Source organism: Drosophila takahashii, chromosome 3R, assembly GCF_030179915.1.
Source record: "Drosophila takahashii strain IR98-3 E-12201 chromosome 3R, DtakHiC1v2, whole genome shotgun sequence".
NCBI classification, from domain to species: Eukaryota; Metazoa; Arthropoda; class Insecta; order Diptera; family Drosophilidae; genus Drosophila; species Drosophila takahashii.
This window is the reverse complement of record NC_091681.1, coordinates 17,872,562-17,896,706: the sequence shown is the minus strand read 5'-3', so window position 1 is coordinate 17,896,706 and position 24,145 is coordinate 17,872,562. Positions and strand designations below refer to the sequence as shown.

At 47.0% G+C, this 24,145-nt stretch overlaps 9 protein-coding genes across 14 annotated transcripts; 4 read left to right on the top strand and 5 right to left on the bottom strand.

Moving 5' to 3' along the window:
• Window positions 1-87: 87 nt before the first annotated feature.
• Window positions 88-659, top strand: MtnA (Metallothionein A). The gene is made up of 2 exons (XM_017149638.3): window positions 88-245; window positions 428-659. Exons 1-2 carry the CDS (start codon window positions 224-226, stop codon window positions 526-528), a joined length of 123 nt encoding a protein of 40 aa, XP_017005127.2. The 5' UTR covers window positions 88-223; the 3' UTR covers window positions 529-659.
• A 768-nt stretch (window positions 660-1,427) lies between these two features.
• LOC108062807 (uncharacterized) lies at window positions 1,428-5,491 on the bottom strand. The gene is made up of 4 exons (XM_017149636.3): window positions 4,616-5,491; window positions 2,709-3,257; window positions 2,446-2,640; window positions 1,428-1,920 (listed from the first exon to the last, which is right to left on the bottom strand). Exons 1-4 carry the CDS (start codon window positions 4,944-4,946, stop codon window positions 1,703-1,705), a joined length of 1,293 nt encoding a protein of 430 aa, XP_017005125.2. The 5' UTR covers window positions 4,947-5,491; the 3' UTR covers window positions 1,428-1,702.
• A 1,094-nt stretch (window positions 5,492-6,585) lies between these two features.
• On the bottom strand, window positions 6,586-7,683 carry RpS29 (ribosomal protein S29). The gene is made up of 3 exons (XM_017149637.3): window positions 7,546-7,683; window positions 6,999-7,098; window positions 6,586-6,936 (listed from the first exon to the last, which is right to left on the bottom strand). Exons 1-3 carry the CDS (start codon window positions 7,605-7,607, stop codon window positions 6,928-6,930), a joined length of 171 nt encoding a protein of 56 aa, XP_017005126.1. The 5' UTR covers window positions 7,608-7,683; the 3' UTR covers window positions 6,586-6,927.
• A 113-nt stretch (window positions 7,684-7,796) lies between these two features.
• topi (matotopetli) lies at window positions 7,797-11,805 on the bottom strand. The gene is made up of 4 exons (XM_017149516.3): window positions 11,216-11,805; window positions 9,738-10,713; window positions 9,421-9,680; window positions 7,797-8,651 (listed from the first exon to the last, which is right to left on the bottom strand). Exons 1-4 carry the CDS (start codon window positions 11,586-11,588, stop codon window positions 7,846-7,848), a joined length of 2,415 nt encoding a protein of 804 aa, XP_017005005.2. The 5' UTR covers window positions 11,589-11,805; the 3' UTR covers window positions 7,797-7,845.
• A 638-nt stretch (window positions 11,806-12,443) lies between these two features.
• Window positions 12,444-15,139, top strand: Whamy (WHAMM and JMY related). 2 transcript variants are annotated; one of them, XM_044394106.2, is made up of 5 exons: window positions 12,444-12,721; window positions 13,006-13,246; window positions 13,332-13,766; window positions 13,821-14,717; window positions 14,776-15,139. In XM_044394106.2, exons 2-5 carry the CDS (start codon window positions 13,010-13,012, stop codon window positions 14,938-14,940), a joined length of 1,734 nt encoding a protein of 577 aa, XP_044250041.1. In that variant the 5' UTR covers window positions 12,444-12,721; window positions 13,006-13,009; the 3' UTR covers window positions 14,941-15,139. The 2 variants fall into 2 exon arrangements, with proteins under 2 accessions (XP_044250041.1, XP_070073903.1); XM_070217802.1 differs by lacking the exon at window positions 13,006-13,246 and having other exon boundaries at window positions 12,449-12,721; window positions 14,776-15,136.
• A 193-nt stretch (window positions 15,140-15,332) lies between these two features.
• On the top strand, window positions 15,333-16,410 carry LOC108062839 (flavin reductase (NADPH)). Of its 3 annotated transcripts, none has more exons than XM_070216256.1 (3): window positions 15,333-15,423; window positions 15,476-15,652; window positions 15,708-16,410. In XM_070216256.1, the coding sequence occupies exons 2-3, from the start codon at window positions 15,580-15,582 to the stop codon at window positions 16,247-16,249; spliced, it is 615 nt and encodes a 204-aa protein (XP_070072357.1). In that variant the 5' UTR covers window positions 15,333-15,423; window positions 15,476-15,579; the 3' UTR covers window positions 16,250-16,410. The 3 variants fall into 3 exon arrangements, with proteins under 3 accessions (XP_070072357.1, XP_070072358.1, XP_070072359.1); XM_070216257.1 differs by having other exon boundaries at window positions 15,343-15,497; window positions 15,567-15,652; XM_070216258.1 differs by having other exon boundaries at window positions 15,359-15,497; window positions 15,560-15,652.
• Window positions 16,411-16,889: 479 nt separating this feature from the next.
• On the bottom strand, window positions 16,890-19,813 carry Naa80 (N-alpha-acetyltransferase 80). Of its 3 annotated transcripts, XM_017149708.3 has the most exons (3): window positions 19,200-19,502; window positions 18,033-18,135; window positions 16,890-17,944 (listed from the first exon to the last, which is right to left on the bottom strand). In XM_017149708.3, exons 2-3 carry the CDS (start codon window positions 18,063-18,065, stop codon window positions 17,441-17,443), a joined length of 537 nt encoding a protein of 178 aa, XP_017005197.1. In that variant the 5' UTR covers window positions 18,066-18,135; window positions 19,200-19,502; the 3' UTR covers window positions 16,890-17,440. The 3 variants fall into 3 exon arrangements, with proteins under 3 accessions (XP_017005197.1, XP_070072360.1, XP_017005198.1); XM_070216259.1 differs by lacking the exons at window positions 18,033-18,135; window positions 19,200-19,502 and adding an exon at window positions 19,696-19,813; XM_017149709.3 differs by lacking the exon at window positions 18,033-18,135 and having other exon boundaries at window positions 19,200-19,497.
• A 180-nt stretch (window positions 19,814-19,993) lies between these two features.
• MED6 (mediator complex subunit 6) lies at window positions 19,994-21,352 on the top strand. Its single transcript, XM_017149676.3, has 4 exons — window positions 19,994-20,175; window positions 20,237-20,411; window positions 20,466-20,571; window positions 21,013-21,352. Exons 1-4 carry the CDS (start codon window positions 19,994-19,996, stop codon window positions 21,300-21,302), a joined length of 753 nt encoding a protein of 250 aa, XP_017005165.1. The 3' UTR covers window positions 21,303-21,352.
• LOC108062835 (uncharacterized) lies at window positions 21,303-24,049 on the bottom strand. The gene is made up of 4 exons (XM_017149675.3): window positions 23,757-24,049; window positions 23,109-23,658; window positions 22,180-23,055; window positions 21,303-21,594 (listed from the first exon to the last, which is right to left on the bottom strand). The coding sequence occupies exons 1-4, from the start codon at window positions 23,787-23,789 to the stop codon at window positions 21,386-21,388; spliced, it is 1,668 nt and encodes a 555-aa protein (XP_017005164.2). The 5' UTR covers window positions 23,790-24,049; the 3' UTR covers window positions 21,303-21,385.
• Between the last annotated feature and the right edge of the window lie 96 nt (window positions 24,050-24,145).

Sequence of the window (24,145 nt, the reverse complement as noted above, 5' to 3'; positions counted from 1 at the left end):
TTTGGAGCCGGCCGGCGTGTGCAAAAGAATTGGATCGAATCGAAAGACCCGTGTGTAAAGCCGCGTTTCCGAAGTGTATAAAACCGAGAGCATCTGGCCAATGTGCATCAGTTGTGGTCAGCAGCAAAAACAAGTGAATCATCTCAGTGCAGTAAAAGGCCTAAATAGCCCATCTCTATTTTTTGTGAAGTGAACCAGTCCCGAAAAAACCAACCAATTCAAGATGCCTTGCCCATGCGGAAGCGGTAAGTCTAGTCTAGAAATAAGTTGCAGGATTATAGAAAAAGAGTTTAAGATTGTTTTAAAATTTAAATCATAAATAAAGTATTATTTTTACTGAAAATATGTTATAACCCAAGTTCAACCTTGATCCTAGATCCCAGTTATTCTCACAACATACTAATTCTCAAACCCTTTCCTTTTCCAGGATGCAAATGCTCCTCCCAGACGACCAAGGGATCCTGCAACTGCGGAACTGACTGCAAGTGCGGCGGCGACAAGAAATCCGCCTGCGGCTGCTCCAAATGAACTTCCCCAAAAGAGAAGATCTGGAGAGAATGACAACCCCTTATCTCCGAACTGATTTCTTTATATTTTCGCATATGTTTTCTCATTTTCCCCTCCACACACAATGTCCAATTAAAGTAATTGAAACCTAAGCTGCGTCTTTTCGGTTTGCGTAATCAGTTTGTCGGGGGCTTTCTAGGTTAGATTCTCATTTATTGGAGGTACAAACATACGTGCTCTGCGATATGCGTCGTGGAAATCGGATGGTCAAGTGTTTTCCACCGTGTTTGCAACGAGTAAATATGTCTATTAAATTCAGTTGAGCAATATGGTAATCTGAGTCGCTTCTCTTCTGCCTTCTGAGGCTGAAGTGACTGGAGATGGGAATTGGATTTCAAAGCTCAGCGGTTTGAACTCATGACTTGTAGATACGAAAACAGTCGTGGTCGGAAATATAGAGCAAGCTACTGGATCGTTTTAAGATTCATAACAAAAACATTTATGTTTCGTTGTTTTTCCTTAGTATACTAATGACGAATAATATTTCATTGTTTTAAAACCTTAGTATAGATGATTCATGAAAATAAATGATTGTATGCTGGTTTATTTTTCAGTCTCTTTTGTTTGCCAAACATCTTCCAAAATCTTTATAGCTTGAGAGTCCCCAAGTGAACGTTCACATTTATATAGATATAAAAGTTAGTCGCGTAGTTAATATGAAAGTGCGAGTGCCTTAAATATAAACAAAATGTCACCGAAACGAGTCAAGAACAAGAACCCACGGCTGTTTCTTAAGGTTCGCGATTCAGCTGACCTAGGGGTAAGGTTACAAAAGACCCCACAACCTTAACTTTAGATGGCCCATATGGCACCACACCCCGAGACCTCGAAGTGAAAAAACCCTCGTTCGTAGTTTATAGTATGGTTCGCATTTACTTTGTTAGCCTATGAATGCAGCTTATGTCTAATACTAGGCTAGGTGAACATTAATGGAGGATTACGACGAATCGATTGGGTGTACCCCAAGTGCGCAGTATAAGTATATGAAACGTATGTGTGGGCTTGTCTTCTTTTTGGTTATCAGCGTGGCCAAACAAATGTGGGCGAGATATCACGGCAGTTTCGAAATGGTTCTATTGAAGGCGCTCGACGCACACAGCACACAAGGTGGAAAAAATAGTGGGAAATTCGCGGCCTACTTGATAACGATGTTCTGGGCCAGTCGCTTCACAAAGTCCACGTTCAGGAAGTTGGCCATCAGTGTGAGCACGGACTTCTTGGGCGGACGGCAGTGCCGCAGACCCGCCTCCTGGCAGCAGACATTCGGAAAGCAGTCCAATGTGGAGGTGCACGCCTTGGGATGAAGGTCAAAAATGGGCGGAGGTGGTGCCGTGCACTCCAGATATTCCGTAACTGCAAGATAAATTGGGTTCAGATTGATAAGAGGTGTAGTACTGTAAGATAGGAATTGATATCCTGATATTATCACTACTTATAGCCTAATGGCTTTTTTATCTTATCGAATTAATGGAGCTATGCTTTTATATTATACAATTTTTACATTGTATCATACTATATAGGAATTTATATCCCAATATTATATTAATCCCGCCCTATTAAATTTTAAAACAAGCGAGAACGCTATATTCGGGTTTGTGTCCCGACTATCTAATACGCGGCTAAAGAATGTGCGAGGGAGATGGATATATACAATTTTTTGATTGCGTATAACTTTTTAATGAATGGTCCAATTAGAAAAATGTCTTCTACATTTCAATAGGTATAAATATACACAACAAAATTGCATTTATACTTTTCGGAAATCTTTAAAGGTATGGGCGCCAGACACATTTTAAAATCGCTAGTGGGCGCTTGTGGGCGTTAAATATAAATATTGTAATCTAGAACTGTAACTAGAGCTATTATTACAGAACTTACGGTAGTCGAAGGAGCGCTTCACTGGCACTGGAGCTGTTTCGAGCTCTGGCTGCGATGTGCGGCAGTATCTTCTCCTTCCATCCGGGCAACAGACCCGAGGCCAGCAGTCCATGTCCGTGGTACACTCCTGGACATCCCACCAGAGTTCCGCCAGCGGTCTACTGGGGCATTTGCGAGGTATCAGACCCAAGATGGCTAGTAATAGGAATACATTGATTAAGAACTGGAATAATAGACTCAAAGAAGATCTAAGATCTACTCACGAGCATGTGGAGTCTCCTCCAGAGGCTTGGGAACCCCCGAGACGCAGCTGCTGGCTCCGAAGATATCGCAGCACAGCTCATCCCGCTGCCACACGGCGCAGTCCCGATCCGCCTTGCAAATCTTGGGGAAGAGCTGGAACCTCACCTCGTTCTCCCGCGGGCAATCGAACCTCAACCGAAGCTCGGCAGCCGCCCGTTTGCCCTTCTCCTTGTCGTTTTCCCTATTCTTCTCATCGCTGGGAAAATTCAGGGTAGGCAGGGCAATTCGAAAAGGTCCATCCGTTGAGGGTTTTAGGGTTGTAGTGGTTGCTGTCGTTGTTGTGGAGGTCCTTCTTGAAGGTCTCATCGTCGTAGTAGTTCTTTGATCCACAGGTTTCCTGGTCGTCTTCACCGGCTTTCGCTGGCTGGACTTATCCTCCTTGGGACTGAATTTCTTGGGCGGATGGGGCTGCTTGGTGGGCGGACGCACTGCCACCAGACTCTGCTGGCCGAAGCTCCAGAAGTTCGGATTGAAGAAGTTGAAGCCGTTGGCCAAACTGGGACGCGGAGCTGGGGATTGGATGGATTGGATGTGGAAAGCGGGTTAGCGGTGTGCTCAGTGGCCATTAGTGTTTCTGCTCCAAATAGCAGACATTACACGTCAAGTAAAGCGCAGTTCCCGCCGCTCATAAAGACCGTTTGATTTGGTTTTTTTTTTTTTGTTTTATTTCGGTTTTTGTTCATTATTCAGCCGGGCCAACAATGGATCAACAATTGCCGGTGGAGCGCAGCCTGTTGGCCAACGATTCCCACCCACTCCACAGGCCGGATTCCCAACGCAATTATGTATGTACTTTGGGTACTTGGCTGGTTGCAACAACTTGGATAAAAACTGTGATGATCAGATCGTTATCCCCGGATTAACGACACTTCCCCATAAAGATGATCGTACTTTGAGTTTCGAACCCATAAAACCAGATAGTTCGGGGAACCCCAAAAAAGTAATTAGACCCTTAGACCCGCTAGAAATGGGTATTCTAAACCCGAGAGATCGTGATTATGCAAATTATCAAAGGCCTAGGCCCCAATAACTGGCGGCCTTGTGTCCGTATCTCTGGTTCGGACTCAGCCAAGGTCTCCTGCTGCAGCTGAAGCCGATTCGAAAGCTCCGCTGCTCCAGTTATCGACGCTTTACACCTAACCTATGCACCTATGGACGACGTTAACGAACTCCAAACGGGTATATCAGGTTTAGTCCACGATTTGAATATACAATTGCGGTCAGAATAATGAAATTGCGAATCCAAGGCAAAGCTATTTATCTGCATTTTGGCAAATAATCTTGGTTTTTTTTATTGGGCATCTAAGTGGAGTTTATGGTATACCATTTTATCTTAAATTTATCTGTAGTTTTGAAATAATCTTGGATCTTTTATTGGCCTTCTAAGTGGATTTTATGCATACCTCTTTTTGGAAAAGAAATACATAAATTGAAAGTCCAAGGCACAAAATAAAAATCCGATTTTTGGTTAATAATGTTGGATTATTTATTGGTGATTATTATTATATTGGGATTATTATCCATCTCGAAAATGTTCATTTGAGAGACTTCTTAGTCCTGCGATATTATGATTTAATGGATAGTCTTTACTATTACCTCTTCTAAACATGTTTAAAGAAAAAGGGTATCTTATCTATCGGTTGACCCAACTCTACCTCTTTTCAGACAACTTCTTTGTCACTGTCTTGCCTGTATTCGCATTACCACTTTCAATCTTTATGGTCGAAACCGAAAAGCTAGGTCAGTGCCAGCATCTTCGACCAGTTTGCATGAGTTTGCAGTCCGCCTGATCTAAGATCAAAGCTACTATAACTATATATTCACAGCTTGTCTGTCATTAGACCTTTTTATTTTTATTTGCACTCACTTGTGGTCGAAGTTGTTGTGGTGGTGGAGGTGGTGGTGGTGGTGGTGGTGGTGGTGGTGCTACTGGTGGAGGTGGTTGTTGTGGAGGAGGAGGCAGGCCTGCGCCGCCGGACGACCTGAGTGCGCCTCCGCTGGTTGGATGCACTCTGCTTACCCTGCTGCTGATCCGCTCCTGAAACCGCCGCCGTTTCGTCGGCTGGCTGTGGAGCTGGGAGCGGGAGCTTGTATTGTGCAACTCCGCGGCTTGTGGATGCCTTGGTGGCGGTTGCACAACCGATGGCCAGGTAGAGAGCTCCCCCAGCAGCCAGGAGCTGCAGCCAGATCAATCTCATTGCGGCTAAGCGATCACTTAAGAGGTCACTGATCCACTGACCTTTCACTGCAGTCTGTGTCACTCGCTTACTGGCAATCACACATCGCTGGTGGTTGGGAATATACAGGTGCTACTGGGTTGGGCAAGCGCGACTGCGTTGTTTAAACACCGAGCGACCGCTTCAGACTCCCAGCAAGCCCAATTGGCGAATGTGCAAAATCGTGATACCGAATTTCGGCAGCGAAGCCAGCAGTCAGCAGACAAAAGCAGCTAAGAGAGCCTAAGCGCGGGGCTGACCCGCTCTTTAGCGCCCCAAAACTGGTTTTATCTCTGGTCTGACTCTCGGAATAATGGGCTCTTGGCTGGCTGGCACCGGTGAAGGTGCTGCAGTCTCAATGTGGATACCACTAACCCACTGTCGTCGAAATGAGGAAGTGCAGGCCACTAGCCATGCAGCCAGGAGATTGCTTCCGGCTTTCCAAAAGGACTCCATCAATTATGGAGGTAAATAAACGCTCTTGACACATTCGCGTGGGAATCAGGCAGTTTGGGTTTGGTTGTAGGAGGGAGTTATTCACACAATCTAAATATTTGTGCATTCCAAAGTGTCCATGGATTTAAATATATGTGGTGTTGTATGCAGGGAAAATTACTAATTTCAATCATTTTAATCTATTTTACAAATTCCAGAAATATTTCGAGTGTGTAAACTTAGCCTTTCGAGTGGGAATCAGACAGTTTGGGTTATTGTGGTTGGAGGAGGAAGCTATATTCACAGAACCTAAATATTTGTGCATAGAGTGAAAAATTACCAATTTTAATTATTTTAATTTATTTTAAAAATTCCACAAATATTTAAAGTGTGTAATCTTAGCTTTAGTCACAATGTCATAAACATTACTGATATGAACTTGATGTGAGTAATAATTTTGTCTCACACTTTAACGTTATTCATAAATAAATTGTGTTTAGAAAGCTTACAACTTTGGAATATCAAATTTTGATTCATATAGAACTTGTATGTGGAAAGCTTACATCTTTGGGATAACAAATTTTGATGCAGATTGTTTTGCAATAAATCTTCTTAAACTTCTCAAAAAAGTTTGATCCTAAACTTATTCAGTGCATTTAAGGTTTAGGTTTATAAAGATCGGTCGGCACACTCATACAATGACATTTTGTTTTAGATTTGTGTAAGTAAATTGCACGGGGCAGCTCATTAGTGTGTGGGTGCAGACCGCTGTTCTACAGTGTACGTGAGAAGCAGAAGATGGGCAGAACAATTCCCTATGCTCACTTAATAGGGTGCTGCTTTAAATTGAAATCCTTTAGCTGGCCTACACTTCAAACATCAGGAGAAACCACCGCAAAACACAACAATCAAGATTTCTTTCTCAAGAGAGCTAAAGTTTGGGGATGACCCGGTCTCGAGCGTTGCAAACCGGTTATGTTTTTGTTTTGGTAGCGGCTTAATGTGTTATTAGGCGACACAGACTGACTGACTGATCACTCGGCAGTTCAAAGACAGGGAAATGCACACTTTTCCGGCATCTGTCGACACAAACATGCAGATGCCCACCGAGATTAAAGCTCACAAACGACATAATCTTTTCTCGACCGCTATAATAATGGCACAAATTATGACACAAAAGAGTAAATACGTTTCTTGTTATGGGTTTAATCAGACGGAGATTTAAACAAACTAGTGTTTTAACAAAGATCCTTCGCGGAAGGTGGTAAACGGTTGGAATTCTGTGGTGTTGGCCGTTCTGGTTACTTGCTTAGAGATTACTTTGGAGCCGGTTTGTCCAATCTGTGCTTTGTCCTTGCTTAAATCCCCAAATGATTATGTTGTTGTTGCTGCTGTTGCTTGTTGTTGCTGCTGCCGGCATATTAATATAAGGAGTCCCCAGAACTTCCGACGACGACTGCTTGCATTAATATGCCGAATGTTGTTTTGCGACGCGATTAAGGCGTGCCAAACGGCGAAGAGGACATATTTAGTCCAGCTAAAGGGGGGAAAATAGAGGATATTAGTAATTAGAAATTGTAGAATTTGTGGATAACTCACCTTCTTGAAGCCAATGTCGTTGGCGTACTCCCTGAAGCACTGACGGCAGATGTTCAGGCCGTACTTGCGGATCAGACCGTGGCGGTTAGAGCAGGCACGGCTGGAAAGAGATCGTATAAACCATGATTATATGGGTTCTATAGGGTATTTCTAGTAGCTTGGCACAGTTTCCTATATAAATAGCAAGCAAAGCTGTCGCTGCATTTGGCTGAAGCATTTTCCCTAGAATAGAAATCGCTCTGTTTGCCTCGTGCAGCTCTTACTTTGGCCACCCTTAATTAAGGAAACTGTTCAAGTTGTTTAAACACGTATTTCCGTACTCAACCGGGGGCAAAAGCCAGTGATCATCTAACGATTAACGACTACAAAATCAAGTCAAAAAGCAATACAAATTGGCAGACGCCATGCGTGAAAAAAAGCGGGCCGTGAATAACCTCACTTTCTACAAGCATGCCAAAAATCGTGCAAAATACGGGGTTACGGGGCAAGCATTTAAACAAATCGTACATCAAACCGAGCGCCAGGCTGCGGGCCACACAAATCTTACCAGCATCGGGAGCCTTGGCCGTATTTGCGGGGATGCGAGTACCAGAGAGTAGCGAAACCCATGTTGGCGTTTTCCACGAGAAATTCGAAAAGAAAGGAACCAGCAGTGTGACCGCGCCGAGGACAAGAAAAAATACCATTCGCTGGGAAAATACTAAATAAATACTAACCACTTAAATACTATCGAAAGGATGACAACCCTGGTGAGGAGCGAGTACCCGCTAGGAAAAAGAGTGGCAGCAGAGTTTGGTTTCGTCACTTGCTATGGCGCTTTATTTAAATTTAAATTCAAATTTAAATATTACATATAGGTGTCGGAAAACCGCGGCTGGGAGGGATTGTTCTTGACAACCACCACCCTGGCATTTTCCGGCATTTGTTCCTGACCCTGCTGCGGGTCGAACATGCTCATCACATCCATTTCCATGCCCTGGACCGGCTGCTCGAAGACAATTATCTGCTGCTGGGAGCCATCCGCCTCCAAGGGAACGCCCTCAACATAATGCGACATCAGAAAGCTATCGTTCACCTCGCCCATTGGCAGGCACATCATTTCCTCCGGCTGCTCCGTAATGACCGAAAACTGAATGGCCCCCTCGCCCGCCTCAGCGGAACTTGATCCCGAGGCCACCGCCTCACCAGCCACCTGGTGAACCTGCTGCTCCGGACTGAGCGTCTGCCCCTTCTGAGCAGCAGCTGCGGCCGACTCCAGCTGGAACTTCTGCATCTGCATCATGAGCCGCGAGTTGGCGTCCAAATGCGAGTGTCGCGCCCGGATGTGCTTGTCCCGGTCGCCGCGCTGCCGGAAGGTCTTGGTGCAAAACAAGCAGCTGTATGGCTTCTCGCCGGTGTGGATGCGCTGGTGGTTCTTGAGCGCATCCGCCCGGTAGAAGCGCTTGCCGCACTCCTCGCACTCGTAGCGCCGCTCGCCGCGATGGATCAGGCGGTGCTGGTAGAAGACAGAGCCGGTGAGGAAGCGCTTGCCGCACACCAGACACAAATATGGTCGTTCGCCCGTGTGGCACTTGCGGATGTGGTCGTTGAGATCCGGTCGAATGGTGAACTTGCGATCGCAGTTCTCCTCCTGGCACACAAATGGCTTGACACCTGGAAAGTGGAGAAACTGGAGTTGCATCTAATCTACTAACAAGAAAGGAAGCTAACTTCGGCCAGCCGAAGCTTATATACCCTTGCAGATCATTTCTATTAATTTACAAATCGCAAAATTGTTCGATTTCCTATTATTTCTTATTAATTTTCCGATCGTTTCTATGGCAGCTATATGATATAGTCGTCCGATTTTGATCAAATTAAAATTGAAATTCGGAAATATTTAAAAAGAGTCATATCCTAGAGTAGAAGATAATACCATAAAAAGCAAAGAAGCTACAATTTTTTTCCTATTACTATTAATTTTCCGATCGTTCCTATGGCAGCTTTATGATATAGTCGTACGATTTTTTAAGTATTATATTCCAAATTCAGAAATAATTAAAAAAAATATTCCCAAGAGTAGAAGGTAATATTTCAAAAAACACCGAAGCTAGCATTTTTAACGTTTTCTTTCCGATTCTTCCTATGGGAGCTATATAAGATATAGCTGTCCGATCCGGTCGGTTCCGACATATATACTACCTGCAATAGAAAGAAGACTTTTGGGAAAGTTTTAAGCCGATAGCTTTAAAACTGAGAGACTAGTTTGGGTAGAAACGGACGGACAGACGGACAGACGGACAGACGGACATGGCTAGATCGACTCGTCTAGTGATGCTGATCAAGAATACATATACCTTATGGGGTCGGAAAGTTCTCCTTCACTGAGTTGCTTCTGACTGAAATCATAATACCTTCTGCAAGGGTATAAAAATATACTCACCCTGGTGGAAGCGCAGGTGCTGCCACAAATGACTCGACTGGGTGTACGACTTGCCGCAGATGTCGCACAAATACTGACGCAGGCGACCGGCGCCCGTGTTGCGGGTCTCCTTCTCGCGCTTCTTCTTGTTCAGATGCTTCTCCTCGTTGTGCGCCAGGATCTCGTGGGCGAACTCAAAGTTGACCTCGCAGAACTCGCAGGGCAGCAGCAGCTTCTTGCCGCTCTCGCTGAGGCGCGGAAAGTAGTGATAGGAGGTGTATCTAGTAGGTGGATCATTTAGATTATCCCGATTTAAGTACCTAATACCTTATCCTCACCGATGCTCCTGCAGCAGCTCCGTGTTGGCGAACTTCAGCTCGCACACATTGCACACAAAGTAGCGACCCAGCGTTACATTCAGCGACCTAATGGCCTCGCGCATGAAGATGCAGTCCGTCTGGAAGTGAATGCTGGCCTCCTTGGCCGTGCTCATCTGCATGTCGCAGGCGGTGCACTCGAAACGCCGCTCCGCCACATGGGAGGCCGAATGGACGAGCAGTTCGGCGATGTCGGCGAAGACAAACTCGCAAAATTCGCACTGCAAAACGCTGCCCAGGATCAGGCTGGTGAACAGCTCCTTCTCACGTCGCTTTTGCTGGGTGGCCGTTACGGTGACTTCGCTGGCCAGCAGCATCTCTCCCTCAAGGAGGAGTTCCTTGAAATCTCTTTTACAGTTTTGACTCTCTTGGAATTTACACATCCCCGGCAGATGCTCGGGATAGTGAATGAGTCCGTGCTCCAGGGCCACCTGCGGATCGTAAAAGATGCGGCCACAGGCGTTGCACTTCACCACGACCAGCAGACCGGCAGCCGGAGGAGCTGTATGAGGCGGCAGGCTGGCCTGTGAGGGAATTAAATCCAGGGCATGCTTCTCCATGTGGCGCACCAATCCCGAGGGATGCACAAACTTGCGATCGCACATGGTGCACTCGTTCGGACCCTTCGTCGACTTCCTGCCGCGCGAACTATCGCTGCCGGTGGTCAGGTCGTACTTCATCTCATCCTTCATGTAGCGACGCAGACGCACCTGGTTCTCCAGGATCACACGCTCGCTGCCTGGCTTACTGGGCGGAGCAGGCGGAGCGGAAGGAAAGCAAAGGGGCGTCTCCTGCTGGACAACTGCCAGATCAATGGGCTTCCGATCGACCTCTGTCTCACAGGAGTGACTCTGGAAGGCCACAGCATCGTAGATGACCAGACACTGGGGGCACTTCATCCGGCTACCAGTAGCCGCAGACAAATTGGTACGAGGTCCTGAAGAAAAAAAATTAAAATTTGCTAGTTAATGGAAGTGCGAGGGAGATGGAGATTTTTTGATTGCGCATAACTTTTTAATGAATGGTCCGATTTAAAAAATTTCTTCTACATATCGATAGGTATAAATATACACAACCAAATTGCATTTATTCTTCTCGGAAATATTTAAAGGTCTGGACGCCGGACACATTTTAAAATCGTTAGGGGGCGATTGTGGAAGTGGCTCTCAGATGAAATAAACTTGCGCTTCGTAGGAAGCCCAAGAACATGTGTGGAAAATCTCAACCTTCTAGCTTTTGTAGTTTTCGAGATCTCAACGTTCATATGGGCAGACAGACAGACGGACATGGCTATATCGACTCGGCTTGAGACCCTGACCCTATATACTTTATAGGGTCGGAAACGCTTCCTTCTCCCTGTTACATACTTTAGCACAAATACAATAAACCCTTTTACTCTACGAGTAACGGGTATAATAAATATACTCCCATTGGATTACCTTGAAAGACCGACTGCTCGGTGGTCATCTTGCTGCTGGTGACCCCAGCCAAAAATTCGCGTATCTTCAATTGCTCCGCCTGGGGATCGAAGCCCTTCTTGCCGTCGGCCTCCTGCAGGATCTGCTTGAGCGCCGGATCCGCCAGGGTGCGCTCCACAACCACATCCGTGGACATGGGGATGGCTGGGGTCGCTGGGGTCACCGTGAAGAACCTGGACAGCTCCTCGTGACTGACAATCTGCTCCAAGTCGCCGACGCCCTCGTTGGATGCCAGCACTGTGGCTCCGGGCTGCAGATCCTCGGGCGTCAACTGGGTGTCCACATCCACCTCGATCTCGGCCAGCGTATATTCACCCGACACTTTGATCTTCATGGCTAAAAGTTACTCTAGGTGGAATCACTTGGGAGAACTCTCAAAATGGGGTTTCAAAAGTATGAATTCAGTTGGCCAGATATTCAACAAAATAACAAAATTGGAAATTTTCCTAGCTCTAGAAAATGTTCTTTAAAAAATTTGTAAGGAACGTTTCGGCTGCTGATAAGTAGGGAAATGAAATTTGCTTTCTCCGTCGACCGAGAAAATTGGCAGGATTGACAGTAAACTCTATGACAACGAACAACTCTATAGGGTTTCTAGCAGGGATTAGGTTTTTAAATAGTTCTTATCGGAACTTTCGATTCGGAAGAGCTGTCGATAGGGTTTTTATGAGGGTTTAAAAGGTTTTCAAATCTGCAGAAGTACCTAAAGAAATCATCAGGATAATGGATGTCTCTGTTGTATTTAGAAAAGTTATTTCAAACTTAACAGAGATTTTTGGAAATTCATTTACAAGAGAAAACATGGCAGTCCGCGCCTATATTTCTTTATGCAAGTTCTTAAGAATTCGCGGTCCGTCGAGGATAATTTTTTCTCGAATTTTGGTGGTAAGGACCGTAAACTAGAGTATTACATACAATAAAATAGATAAGATCAGAAAAGTAATGCTTCAACCCATGGCAATCATTATAAAGTAAAGCTTGATCAAACTTAATTACCAAGAATTGGATATTTAGTATCTCTACTTCATTCTCTTGGAATGCGATAATTATAGTTCATAACGTCGTTTCCGCTTTTTGCAGACATTAGTCATTAGTCAATTTTCTGATTCTGGACTTACTTAACTTGCAAGGCATTTGACAGCCAAATCGCATATCATATCATAGACCTCTCCAGCAAAATGTATATAGTTTACGCCAATTGTTTATGTTTTCCTTTGGCTCAGGCTGTCGGAGTCAGCGTCGTTGGCCCAGGTGATTACTGGCCCCCAGTTATCAGTTGCCAGTGCCTCGGCTCCAGATAAGGCGCTTCGCGAAATGAGTAAACGCAGTGCCTAACATGACATACCGCCGCCGTTAATCAGTCCCACAAGGTTCTCTGTGCCGTTCAAAAGCGCCTGCCAATCCTATACCCTCCAATCCGGTCTAGGATCTGCCGAATCCCTGGACACAGCTGCTCCGGTGCACACGGTAATTGGTCTAGGGATCCTGCTCCTCCTCCTCCACGAAAGCCTTGAATTATCCGGTTAACCTGGTTACTAAAACTAGCGATGAGTCACCCCGGCGAAGGCCCAGCGCGATCCGAATCCGAAATTGATAAAAAACCCAAGTTGCGCCAGCAATTCTTATCTGCAAATTGGCTACTAGATAATGCGGCGGGCCATTGTGGACGCAAGACGGCTACGGGCGGCTCCTCCTCCTCCTTTCGCAGCTCCGTACTAAAGCAGCTACCAACTACGTATCCGCTTTTCCAGCGCCATGGAGGATCTCACATACGCCTACATTTCGGAGCCCGTGGAGTTTCGGCAACTGGAGGGCCGGGCCATTGACTTCCGCAAGACCTTCGATCTGCGGGGCCAGGGCACCGATGAAATGCTCCAGTTGTACCTAAGGAAGGCCAACCTGTCCGACGACCTCGAGCGCCTGCCGGCTATCATGCGGCGCGCCTACGTCTATGACATAATTAGGAGCAATAAGGCTCCCGGTTACTGGGTGGTAATATCCAGCATTCCTCTCCTCATCATCAGCATCATCAGCTAGACAGCCCTGTCCTGAACGCCGCCGTCTCTTCTCTTTGCAGCCACCTTCCATGCAAGTGAGCACCGACGTCTTTGCCCATCCGCCGCCTGCAGTTCGTCCGCCGCCCTACTACGCCGACAATTTGAGCACCAACGCCAGCATCGACGGCATGAAGAGCTCCTCCTCCTCGAACAGCCTGGACAGGTATGCGGGCGCACCGCCCTCGGTGGCCCTGGCGGGTCCCAGCTTCGCCACCAGCGTCTTGGTCAGCAGCAAGGGCTCCAAGTACGAGATCAGCGGACCGGTCAACTTCCAGCACGTTTCCGGCGATGTGACGCGGGATCGGACGCGAAATGCCTTCGATTTGAGTGCCGATTCCAACGACAAGGTGCTCAGGAAGTACATGATGGAGCGGGGCATCACGGAGGCGGATATCAGCCACATGCGACACCAGGATGTGGTCACGAAAATTATCCACTCCAACTTTACATGGATGGTGGGTGGTTGCTTCGCAGTAGAATCTTTTAATTTATCTTTTTTGTCTATTTAGCCACCCAAGAGGGATCTTCAGGCCCAGCCGAAAGTCCAGGAAACGGTTAGACCGCTGCTCTATGCCACCATTTCCACGAACAACCAGATCACGCCTCCTCCCTCGCCGCCACCGCCTTCCGTGGTTAACATTTCGAAGCCCACGGCGGCTCCAAACTTCTCCAACTACGCCTCGCTGACTTCGCGGTTTGTGGATATCTCAGATCTGGATTTGCCCGGTGCACCGACACCTGTTAGTCAGCCAGAAGTGGGAGCAGTGATTCCCGTTCATGTCCAACCCCAGCAGATGAGCAGACCGAAGGTTCCGCCGCCTCCGTCGGCGGTCATGGCCAAGAACACACATGGCGGCTATCCAGCAGCCATTGATATACGCCAAGTGCGACCTGCTGCCTCGCCCAAGGTGTCCAATGAGACCTATGCCACCATTGCGCCGCAGCGAAAGGTGGGCTCCATGCGCGTCCCGCCGCCAGCGCCGCCAAAGCCAACAATAGTGCCCAGTTCCACGGGATCCTCGCTGTATGCCGTGTCCCCGGTGCAGTATGCTCCTGTTGCCAAGCCAGCGCCTCCTGCTCCTCCAGCCAAGCCGACTTCTAGGGTTCCCTCTGCTTATATGGCGCCGCTGCCGGTGCAGAGTACAAAGATGACTCCTCCTCCGCCGCCAGCTCCCCAGGCAGCACCTGCAGGAGTTCCAGCACCACCGCCGCCGCCGCCTCCTATGCCAGTTGCCGCTGCGGGCGGAGCACCTCCCCCGCCGCCGCCTCCACCAGGAGGATTGGCTGGAGTTCCGCCGCCGCCTCCAATGCAGAAGTCACTGCCCCAGGCTGCTCCGGCTGCCGCCGCCGGCGGAGATCCAAGGGATGCCTTCCTGGCGAGCATCCGTCAGGGAGTAACACTCAAGGTATTGTAGTTAAACCACTTTTTTAGCAGTAAACCTAATCCTCCTCCGATTCTTACAGAAAGTGGATCAAAAGGCGGCCACCATAAGCGGCATCAAGCCGCGTCCGGAACGTAAGCCAGCAAGCACCGACTTCCTCAGTGAACTGAAGCTGGGAATAACCCTGAGACGGGTCAAAAACCCGGCGGATAATCCCTATTCCGAGGAATCCGAATCGCAGGCGTAACCATTTGGCGGTTAAACTTTTGACTGCGCCGCAGTTTACAACACTGAAACGAGCGGGCAAGGTTGCCAGACTGAGAAAATGCGCCTTAATTTAAAATTGCACCAACTTACCCTTTAATTTTAATATTAATCACCATGACAAAGAGCATTAACGTTTGTAAATAAAATTGTTATCGCCAGATATGATATACACTATCATCACGGCTATTAGAAATATATATGGTATATAGAAATACATTTCGTACTTGCAGTACAGTGCTCACTCGAAGCAGTGAACATTAGAAACAGAGGATTTAATATAACAAATAAAAAATTTATTTATTTTTTTTGAAATATGCCATAGTTTAATGGAAATATTTCAATTTTCATAAAGATCTTGCTACCTTTTAAAACAGTTTCTCATAAAAAAAAGTTCACTCTTCATACAGATCACTGTATATTTGCTATATGCGTGCGAGAGAGACAGGTACAATCAGCCGGTGAGGTGAGAATGCGAGGCAATTGCTGGATTCACTTGTGATTTGGACTTTTGATAGATAAGTAACGCCCGAAGCACAGGTGAGACTGCACTTTTGGACACCCCACAGAAGACTGGACTAATCGCATTCGATTCCCTTGAGGATTTAGGAACAGCCGCATTATGCAACGCATTGCTATTATCGGAGGAACTGGAATGACCGGCGAGTGCGCCGTGGATCACGCCCTAGAAAAGGGTAAATGACGAACCCACAGGTCAAAAACCTCCTACTAATCCCCCTTATTTTGCAGGTCTCTCGGTGAAACTACTTTATCGCACCGAAAAGACCATCCCAGAACGCTTTAAGTCCAAAGTAGAGCTGGTCAAGGGCGATGTGACCAACTACGAGGATGTGCAGCGGCTCATCGAGGGCGTGGAGGCAGTGGCCGTGGTACTAGGCACCCGCAACAAGCTGGAGGCCACCACCGAGCTCTCCCGCGGCACCGAGAACCTCATCCGGGCCATGAAGGAGGCCAAGCTCTCCAAGTTCTCCATCGTCATGTCCTCGTTCCTGCTGCGTCCGCTCAACGAGGTGCCCGCCGTGTTCCATCGCCTGAACGAGGAGCACCAGCGCATGCTGGACCTAACCAAGGCCTCCGGACTGGACTACATCGCCATCCTGCCGCCGCACATCGCCGATGAGCCGGCCACCGCCTACACCGTGGTGCACGACGAGGCTCCTGGACGTTTGGTGTCCAAATACGATCTGGGCAAGTTCATCATCGACAGCCTGGACCAGCCGGAGCACTACGGCAAGGTGTGCGGCATCGGCAAGAGTCCCAAGAGTGCCTAGAATCAAAAACCCATCATCCATGACCAATTGCAGCTGATCGCTTGAGACGTACAAATTTAATTTGATATTCCTGTCGTAGTCCTATTAATTCGCCAAATGTCTACATACCCGTAATGTGTAATGTGAGCGCACAATAAACTTTCCATTTTAGAAGACACGAATTTAATTGCCTTTACGTGTGGATTCGCCTTGGCAGCGGACAATCGAAATGTCGCCACATTAGCACCTGTCGCGCCAAACGCCTGGCAGGTATTTAAAAAATGTGTAACCATAAAAGATCACTAGCAGAGATCAACAGCTTCCGCTTTTGCGGGAGAGAAGAGGAGAGCCGCATGCCGCACCCTAGTCATACATAGTAGATAGTCGGATTTTTGGCAGCCGAGAGATATAGAGAGCGATCTCTAGTTGCCTTACATCACTGCGGGTTATTTCTGTAACACAAACATGACGCTCGCTGGGCGGGCATTAACCATTTGGGCACCGAGCCCCCGTCAAATTTGGCTGCGCCAAAATAAAATCAACTTGAACTTGAACTTGTCATCTGTCGCTTGGCTGCATCTCATCGCATCGCTCATCCCGCCAGACAGGCATTTCCGTCGTCACCAGCACTTCCGCCCAGAAACAAAAAACAAAACAGACCTTTAGTTTCTACACGTTTTATTGGAAGTTATTGCCTTGGTTGAGTGCTTAATGCTAGGGCTCGATATGTCTATATGCTATGTTTCGTTGGAAGATACTTGAGCTTCTTATTATCATCGCAGGCAGGTAGATATTCGTCTAGGAGCAACTATGCACATTGCACACGCTTGAGCAAAACTATAACAAAAGTGATAATAGCTAAACATTAACATTAGCCTTATACATGTACCGAACAGCCCGCGGTTTGGGTCACCTTTGTCATACAAAAAGAACCAAAAAGTTTACAAAATACATGCGGAAAGTAATATTTAAAAATCAACACAAGCGTTTCGGTGAATGTTTGCTTATCGGTGTAATGGAATCAAAAGCCTTTTTCTGCCTCGCAGTTTGCCCGAGGGATTTGGCAGACAGACTGGCATCCACCCACAGGTTAAATGGCTCGGCAGGCAAGAGCCCGTAAAGAATTTCAAGCGTTTGCCAATTTGACTAGTTCACTGCCACCCGCCGATCGGGTTTGGCTAAGCCCCCTACTCCTACGGCTGGCGTTGATGTCTATAAGACCTTCTTCATGTATTTCTTTTTGGCATTTTGCAAACTGGGCAGCTCGCAGTGGCGCGGCCCGTACATTGTGACCGGTGCGCAGTACTCGTAGCCGATGCGCTCGTAGAATCCATCCTGGTCGATGGTGGACAGGTAGATGGTCTTGAGGTCCAGGACCACGCGGCAGTAGTCCTCGGCGAACTTCATGATCAGCTTGCCGAATCCCTGGCCGCGGTGCCGCTTGTCCACCACCACGGACTCAACGAAGCAGGCCTTCTTCTTCGAGTTAATCGGACTGAGCTTCAAATGAGCGATCACACGGCACATGCCCTCGGTGGTCAGGACCAGGCTGCAGGGCAGGGTGTCGCAGGAGGCCTCCAAAGAGCGCATGCGCGCCGTTTCCGAGCGCGGCCATTCGGCGTTGATCAGGGCGCAGGTGTCCTTCATCAGCTCCGGGTAGTTGTGGATGGGCACCACGTTGAACGGACTGCCGCTGACATTGAATGGTGGGAGCCCCTGCAAATGGTGGGATCATGAGTTTTAATTTGATTTTAGGTCTTGGGTTATAGAGGCTGGAAGAGATTGAGGTCTGCTGCTCGTTTACTTCATAGTACGGCTCCGGTTTAATGTAGCGCATTTCGCTGAAACGGACTGCGGCTCTGTGGATCTGGAGGGGATCCGCTTGAGCCTACTAAGTGTGCGACAATCTAGAAGAGAATAGAATTGAGTCGTTTCGGAACGGAGAAGATCCTGAACGGTGTGGGGGGAATACGTAGATATTTCTACCCAGGTATTTCTTACATTGCATTAAATTCGATATGATATATTTAATAGTGGTTTCAAGGACTCCAGATATTTTGATAGATATTTCTACCCACGTATTTCTTACATTCAAGGTATTTCGATAGATATTTATACCCAGGTAATTCTTACATTGCATTTAATTCTACACTAGTCGGCATAATTATTTTGACAGATTTTAATGTTAACTGTAGTCACATATAGAACTTTTAATATAAACTTTTGGCACCTATAGAAAGAGCACTTCAATTTCGTTTAAATTACACAAAAATGTTCTTAACCCATTAAGACCCCTTTGAAAAGTGAGCAAATTTTGTGAAAGTCAAATTTTCAACTTTTTTCCTGGGGCTTAAATCAAAAATGTTTTGATGCAAAGTTTTTCCCCAATCAAAACTAATAATGACTGCAAAAAAAAAATTTCAAAATATTTTTCCTTGTATTTTTTATGATTTTTTGAATGGAACGATCTCAGTAAAATTTTGTATGAAAAGGTTGAAAAAGCGGCTATAAATGTAATTTTTAGCTAGTTTCAAGGTAAATGTACCTTTTGGTTAACTAATCCCCAGGTACCTTGTACCTTACCAAGGTACAAAAAGCTAGTACCCACCCCAACACCGATCATCCTGGCACACATAACACTTGGGCGGTTATTTACACGGGGTACTCAAGGTATTGGAATAAACAAAGACTGGCAGTCATGGAAACGGCACAGAAACACACGCACGACGAACATATAGTTGAAAATCAAGGTGAGGCGTAAAAAAAGAACGTTTTCGTATGTGCGCCTGGCCGAGAATCGAACGACCTTGACTGGTATATGTATGCGCTGCTCATAAGAATATGTATGTATGTACGATGTACAAAGATGAGTAGTGGGTGGTGTAGTGGGTGATTCTTTTGTACAAGAGGTCTGGTTTACTATTGATTTGGCCAAATAACTGAATGGATCGGATGAGTATGAGTTGGTTACCATTGCGAGAGCTTTGCGCTGCTGGGCGTCTGATTCTGATTCCCGTGCGCCACGACGAAGTGAACAGAACGAACTGATATGGTTCCCAATATTGATGAGGCGACGTCCCAGAAGTTCCGTGTGAGAGCGCAAATTTCGCCCAATAATCTCACTCTCTCTCTGTATGTGTGCGTGTTTGCTGCTACGTTTTGACTGCGCGCCCGGAAAATTGAATATCAGTTTGATTTAAAACGGAATTTGTTTATTTTTAAACTTTTTCGCAGACGCTGCGCCCCTGCTGCTTCTTCTTCTCCGCCTTAAGCAGAGCGTTGCCACCCTGGCGTTGCGCATGCAGTGTCCAACACTAGGCCGCCAGCGGACAGTGTTGCCAAGCGCAAGCAGTTGACCAAGCGAAAATAACAACAAAATGGTTTTTTAACGAGCGCAAAGCGAAAACACAAGTAGAAAACACAATAAAACTGCGGTATACGAGGCAATTAATCAGCAGGAAACTTACAGTATTAACGGGGGAGTTGGCCAAGCGAGAGCAGCGCGCGCCACAGCCTGCTAAATTAATTATTACACAACAAATAAATCAAAAAAGTGCCACCGACAGCTTCCAATCGGCAGCGTGCGGCCGAAAATAGCTTGTAAACAAAGCGATCGCTAGGAATAGGAATAGGAAAAAGAAGCGCTCGCAACGTCATTGACCCACAAATTAGTCGTTGTCATTGCCAAGCGAGAATACGCTGCAGTTGTAGTAGCAGTGGTTGCATCCACTTCCCACATCCCACCGAAGAGCACGTGCATCCGAAATGGCCGGCCGACAGATTGCGAACGACCACCTGCGCCTCTCCTGGCACGACACCCAGATGATGGCCACCCTGAGCCCGCAGAGCGTCATGGACTACTTCTGCCGCAAGTCGAATCCCTTCTACGATCACATGTGCAACAACGAGACCGTTCGGATGCAGCGCCTCGGTCCGGAGCACCTGCAGTATATATAATTATAATTCTTTATAATTCCTTTGAAATTAATCGCTTTTCCCTCGTTCCAGCAACATGATCGGCCTGGAGTACATCCTCCTCCACGTCGCAGAGCCCATCCTCTATGTGATCCGAAAGCAGCACCGGCACAATCCCTCGGAGGCGACGCCCATAGCCGATTACTACATCATCGGCGGCACCGTCTACAAGGCTCCCGATCTGGCCAACGTCATTAATGCTCGAATAGTAGGTATTATCCCTCGGATCATCCAAGCATCTGCTTAATGGCTACGTTTCCAGCTCAACACCGTGGTGAACCTGCAATCCGCCTTCGAGGAAGCCAGCAGCTATGCCCGCTATCATCCCAACAAGGGTTACACGTGGGATTTCTCCTCCAACAAAGTCTGTAAGTAGGATCTATTCAAGAGTTTTAGAGCCCTGCGTGAATCATTCAATTTTTGTTTTATCATTGAATGCCATGAAATTTCGGATTTGATTAATTCAATTCTATATTTCATTTCATGAATGAATAATTTTTATGAATTTTTTGAATTTGCCAGATGTTTTTTGTGCTTTCTTTTGAGAACAAAAAGTGGAACATTTTTAGCAAATCAATGTTAACTGCTTAGAAAATAAAATTCATCCAGATTTAATAACAAAATTATGGTCCTTTCTTCTTCAAAAGAAATTGTCTTTTGAATTATTTCGGAATTCATGCCATTCAATTATATTAAACTCAAAATTCAAATTAATTCATATAAACCAAAAAATTCAAAATAATTCATTGAATCCATTCAAGCAGGGCTCTAAAGAGTATCTCCCGAGAATAACTAATTAATACTTCCAGTGTCCGACAAATCCAAGTCGGATAAGAAGGACGCCAATGCGGCAAAGGACGAAAACAGCGGCACTCTATTCCAGAAGCAGCGTGTGGACATGTTGCTCGCCGAACTGCTGCGCAAATTTCCCCCACCCATACCGCCAATGCTGCAGAATCTCCAGCAGCCTTTGCCAGCGGGCGATGAGCTAAACGCCGCTGGTAATCCCAACTCCGAACTGAACAACGCCACTGGACCGCTGGATATCAAAACCGAGGGTGTGGACATGAAGCCACCGCCCGAAAAGAAGAGCAAGTGATTAGGTTAATGTGCATTTAAACTGGGAGAGATTAAAGTACATTTAACTTAGACCTAGACTAGTCTACACGCGAATCGTTTGATTTAATCCTTGGCACTCTGTGCGTTCTCTCCGCCCTTTGCGTGCACGGTCAGGCTGTGGTTGGTGAACTCCAGTATGCTCTTGAAGGACTGCTTGCAGATGTGACAGGGCACAGTCTTGGTGGGAGTGCGATAGACTCCGGCATGCGCAACGTTCTTGGGCACCTTCTTCACGGACGGCGGGGCCATGGACTGCGCGCCACTCAAGGAAGCTGTTGATCAAAAGAAATTATTTGTAATTAAACGAGGACGGAAGCTAGCTTCGGCAAGCCAATGTTTTAATACCCTTGCAGATTTCACGAATTAAAATTTGACTACAATAGCAACATTAATTAATCAACAAGATATTTCATAATTAAAAAAAAACAATTTTTAAACTTTTCACCCTATTGTTCCTATGGGAGCTATAGGATATAGACGTCCGATCGGCACGCGCTTTTACCCTGATCAAGGTATGCACAAAAAAATACGATTTGGAAGGATTCATGTCAATAGCTTTTAGACTGCGAATTTTGCAAGTTATACCCGATTATTCATATGGGAGCTATAGGATATAGACGTCCGATCGGGTCGATTTTCAAACTAGATCTGCTTAAGGCGCTAGCTTTTAAACTGAGCACGCAAATGGTATTAAAACAGAGACGGACAAACGGACATGGCTATATCGACTCCCCCCTATTGATTCTGATCAAGATCCTGATCTCCTTCACTGCGTTACAAACTTCTGACCAAAATTATAATACCCTCTGCAAGGGTATAAAAAGGGTTTCTTAGAGATGCATTAAAGGAAACATTACCCATTCTTGGAAGTGTGCTCATGCGTTGCTGTGGCTTCTGCGGCACTGTCACTGCCGCTGGCTGGTTAATCACATTTGTGGAACCGACCTTCGGCAGCTGGGCCTTCTTCTCGTGGTTCAGTTCGGTAAACTCCAGCTTGCGCTTCTCGGCCGGCGGTATCTTCTCGCAGTTCTTCATCAGATGGATGTGCAAAGCGCGCTCCAGGGCAAAGTTCTTGTCGCAGTACTTGCAGCGATTCTTGGAGCCACCTGCCGCAGCCGGCGGATTGGTGTTCAGTCGCTTGAGGGTCTTGGGTCCGTTGTCCACCAGGTCGTGCATGCGCATATGCATATCGAGCAGCGACTTGAGGCGGAAAGGGGCTGCGCACGTCTTGCAATTGAAAACGGTTTCGGGAATTGATTTAATTGGCGGCTTGGCCAACTTTGTGGTGCTCTTGGGCGGCGAACGGCCGTTGGTCACAGCCAGAGACTTGCGATTGCCGCCCTTCGACAACTTGGAGACGGGCAAGCAGCTGCGCCGGCTCACAGCCAAGCCGCCACCCGCACTCAGCTTGCGGGCTGGACTATTCAGCGTGGTCTTGACCACCACCGACATGCGCTGCTTGAAGGAGTAGGTGCGCGTCTCGCCACTGGTGCTGCTGGTTGGCATATAGGAGCGCCGGGGGCGTGGCAGGGCCCCCGAGTAGGTGGAGGTCATGGACTGCCTCTTCTTGCCCACCTCCACTTTCAATTTGGAGGAAGATGGCTTCACGGAATCGCTGGACATCTTGAGGGCCTTGGCTATTAGCTCGGAGACTTCGTTTACCACCTCGGTGACCTGAGCTACCTCCTTTTCAGCGGGTGGCGAGGCTAGCATGGATACTCCTTCATTGGAAACTGCAAAGGAATAAGTTACAGAGGGCTCAATCTTTTTAAGGGCATTCACCCACCTTCAGTGATATTCTCCAGCACCACATTGGCACTCAAAGGATAAACTTGACTCGGAGCCGTTGGCTTGGGAGCCTCCTGCAAGGACACCTCGTCCATGGTGGCGTCCTCGGTCTTCAAAGTGTTGGCCTTCACCGTATTGGCCGTCAAGTCCACAGAACTGGACAGAGTGGAATTATCCCCTTCCGGCTGGGCGTTCTCCTTGTCCTCCACATGGGTCAAATCCATGGTCATGATATGTTGCTGCGAATCTATGGATGCATTGTCCTTGGAGGGCGTGGAGCTGAGGGCGTTGTGCCGGTTGAGGATGCTCTTGTCGAAGGGGCGAAGTGGCGAGTTCTGGTCACTCGGTTCGCCGATTGTCAGCTGCTGCAGATCCTTCAAAACGGTGCGCCTGAGGTCCTTGTCATCCAACGGCAACTCCAGAATCTGGCTGCTCTGGGTCACCATGGCCGACTGCCATTTGGCTCCCGATAAAGTGTCGTCGGTGTCGAAGGAAAGGTACATGGTGCTCTCATCGTGGGTCGCCATCGATGAGCGACGGGAATCAATCTGAAAATAGATGTGATAGGGAAATGTTAGCTCGAAAAACGGGATCTGGTTTTTGGGAGGATCGGAAGGAGCACCCACTAAGCCCACTAAATACTTGCCTTTCCCGCCATCGACCTGCGCGAATCGTCCATGACTAGTTATATGCTCTGCCCAATTGGCCACGCGGAGGTCAAAAATTAATAAACACGTCCAATTAATAGAAAATTCGAGCAGCTGAAGACCGACGCTGTACCGAGAAAACAAGCGTTAATATTTCAAACACACTTTTCAACACTGCGCGCGCAACGAAGAGCGCAACGGCGTCGTGACAAATTGGTGGCCTCGAAGTGTTAAAAACAATAATTATTATTAACTGCACAACGACTAGTGCTAGCAAGTAGAAAATTTAAGTTGAATTAACTTTTTTATTTAGCCCTTGATGATTTGTTTCGTCGTACTTACTTGATCAGAAATATTTCTAAAAACTAAATTTACTTAGACATAGCGA

Bases quoted from the DNA above. Each gene is read 5' to 3' on its own strand.
- MtnA (XM_017149638.3), top strand. From the start codon at position 224: ATGCCTTGCCCATGCGGAAGCG. The intron at 246-427 runs GTAAGTCTAGTC...TTCCTTTTCCAG, and splicing joins GCCTTGCCCATGCGGAAGCG to GATGCAAATGCTCCTCCCAG.
- LOC108062807 (XM_017149636.3), bottom strand. From the start codon at position 4,946: ATGAGATTGATCTGGCTGCAGCTCCTGGCTGCTGGGGGAGCTCTCTAC. The intron at 3,258-4,615 runs GTGAGTGCAAAT...TCCAATCCCCAG, and splicing joins CACAACAACTTCGACCACAA to CTCCGCGTCCCAGTTTGGCC. The intron at 1,921-2,445 runs GTAAGTTCTGTA...TTTATCTTGCAG, and splicing joins GAAGCGCTCCTTCGACTACC to TTACGGAATATCTGGAGTGC.
- RpS29 (XM_017149637.3), bottom strand. From the start codon at position 7,607: ATGGGTTTCGCTACTCTCTGGTACTCGCATCCCCGCAAATACGGCCAA. The intron at 7,099-7,545 runs GTAAGATTTGTG...ATCTCTTTCCAG, and splicing joins GGCCAAGGCTCCCGATGCTG to CCGTGCCTGCTCTAACCGCC.
- topi (XM_017149516.3), bottom strand. From the start codon at position 11,588: ATGAAGATCAAAGTGTCGGGTGAATATACGCTGGCCGAGATCGAGGTG. The intron at 9,681-9,737 runs GTGAGGATAAGG...TCCACCTACTAG, and splicing joins GAGCTGCTGCAGGAGCATCG to ATACACCTCCTATCACTACT. The intron at 8,652-9,420 runs GTGAGTATATTT...TCCACTTTCCAG, and splicing joins GCACCTGCGCTTCCACCAGG to GTGTCAAGCCATTTGTGTGC.
- Whamy (XM_044394106.2), top strand. From the start codon at position 13,010: ATGGAGGATCTCACATACGCCTACATTTCGGAGCCCGTGGAGTTTCGG. The intron at 13,247-13,331 runs GTAATATCCAGC...TTCTCTTTGCAG, and splicing joins AGGCTCCCGGTTACTGGGTG to CCACCTTCCATGCAAGTGAG. The intron at 13,767-13,820 runs GTGGGTGGTTGC...TTGTCTATTTAG, and splicing joins ACTCCAACTTTACATGGATG to CCACCCAAGAGGGATCTTCA.
- LOC108062839 (XM_070216256.1), top strand. From the start codon at position 15,580: ATGCAACGCATTGCTATTATCGGAGGAACTGGAATGACCGGCGAGTGC. The intron at 15,653-15,707 runs GTAAATGACGAA...CTTATTTTGCAG, and splicing joins GGATCACGCCCTAGAAAAGG to GTCTCTCGGTGAAACTACTT.
- Naa80 (XM_017149708.3), bottom strand. From the start codon at position 18,065: ATGCGCTACATTAAACCGGAGCCGTACTATGAA. The intron at 17,945-18,032 runs GTAAACGAGCAG...CACCATTTGCAG, and splicing joins AACCGGAGCCGTACTATGAA to GGGCTCCCACCATTCAATGT.
- MED6 (XM_017149676.3), top strand. From the start codon at position 19,994: ATGGCCGGCCGACAGATTGCGAACGACCACCTGCGCCTCTCCTGGCAC. The intron at 20,176-20,236 runs GTATATATAATT...CCCTCGTTCCAG, and splicing joins CTCGGTCCGGAGCACCTGCA to CAACATGATCGGCCTGGAGT. The intron at 20,412-20,465 runs GTAGGTATTATC...CTACGTTTCCAG, and splicing joins ACGTCATTAATGCTCGAATA to CTCAACACCGTGGTGAACCT.
- LOC108062835 (XM_017149675.3), bottom strand. From the start codon at position 23,789: ATGGACGATTCGCGCAGGTCGATGGCGGGAAAG. The intron at 23,659-23,756 runs GCAAGTATTTAG...ATCTATTTTCAG, and splicing joins GCAGGTCGATGGCGGGAAAG to ATTGATTCCCGTCGCTCATC. The intron at 21,595-22,179 runs GTAATGTTTCCT...TTTGATCAACAG, and splicing joins GAGCACACTTCCAAGAATGG to CTTCCTTGAGTGGCGCGCAG.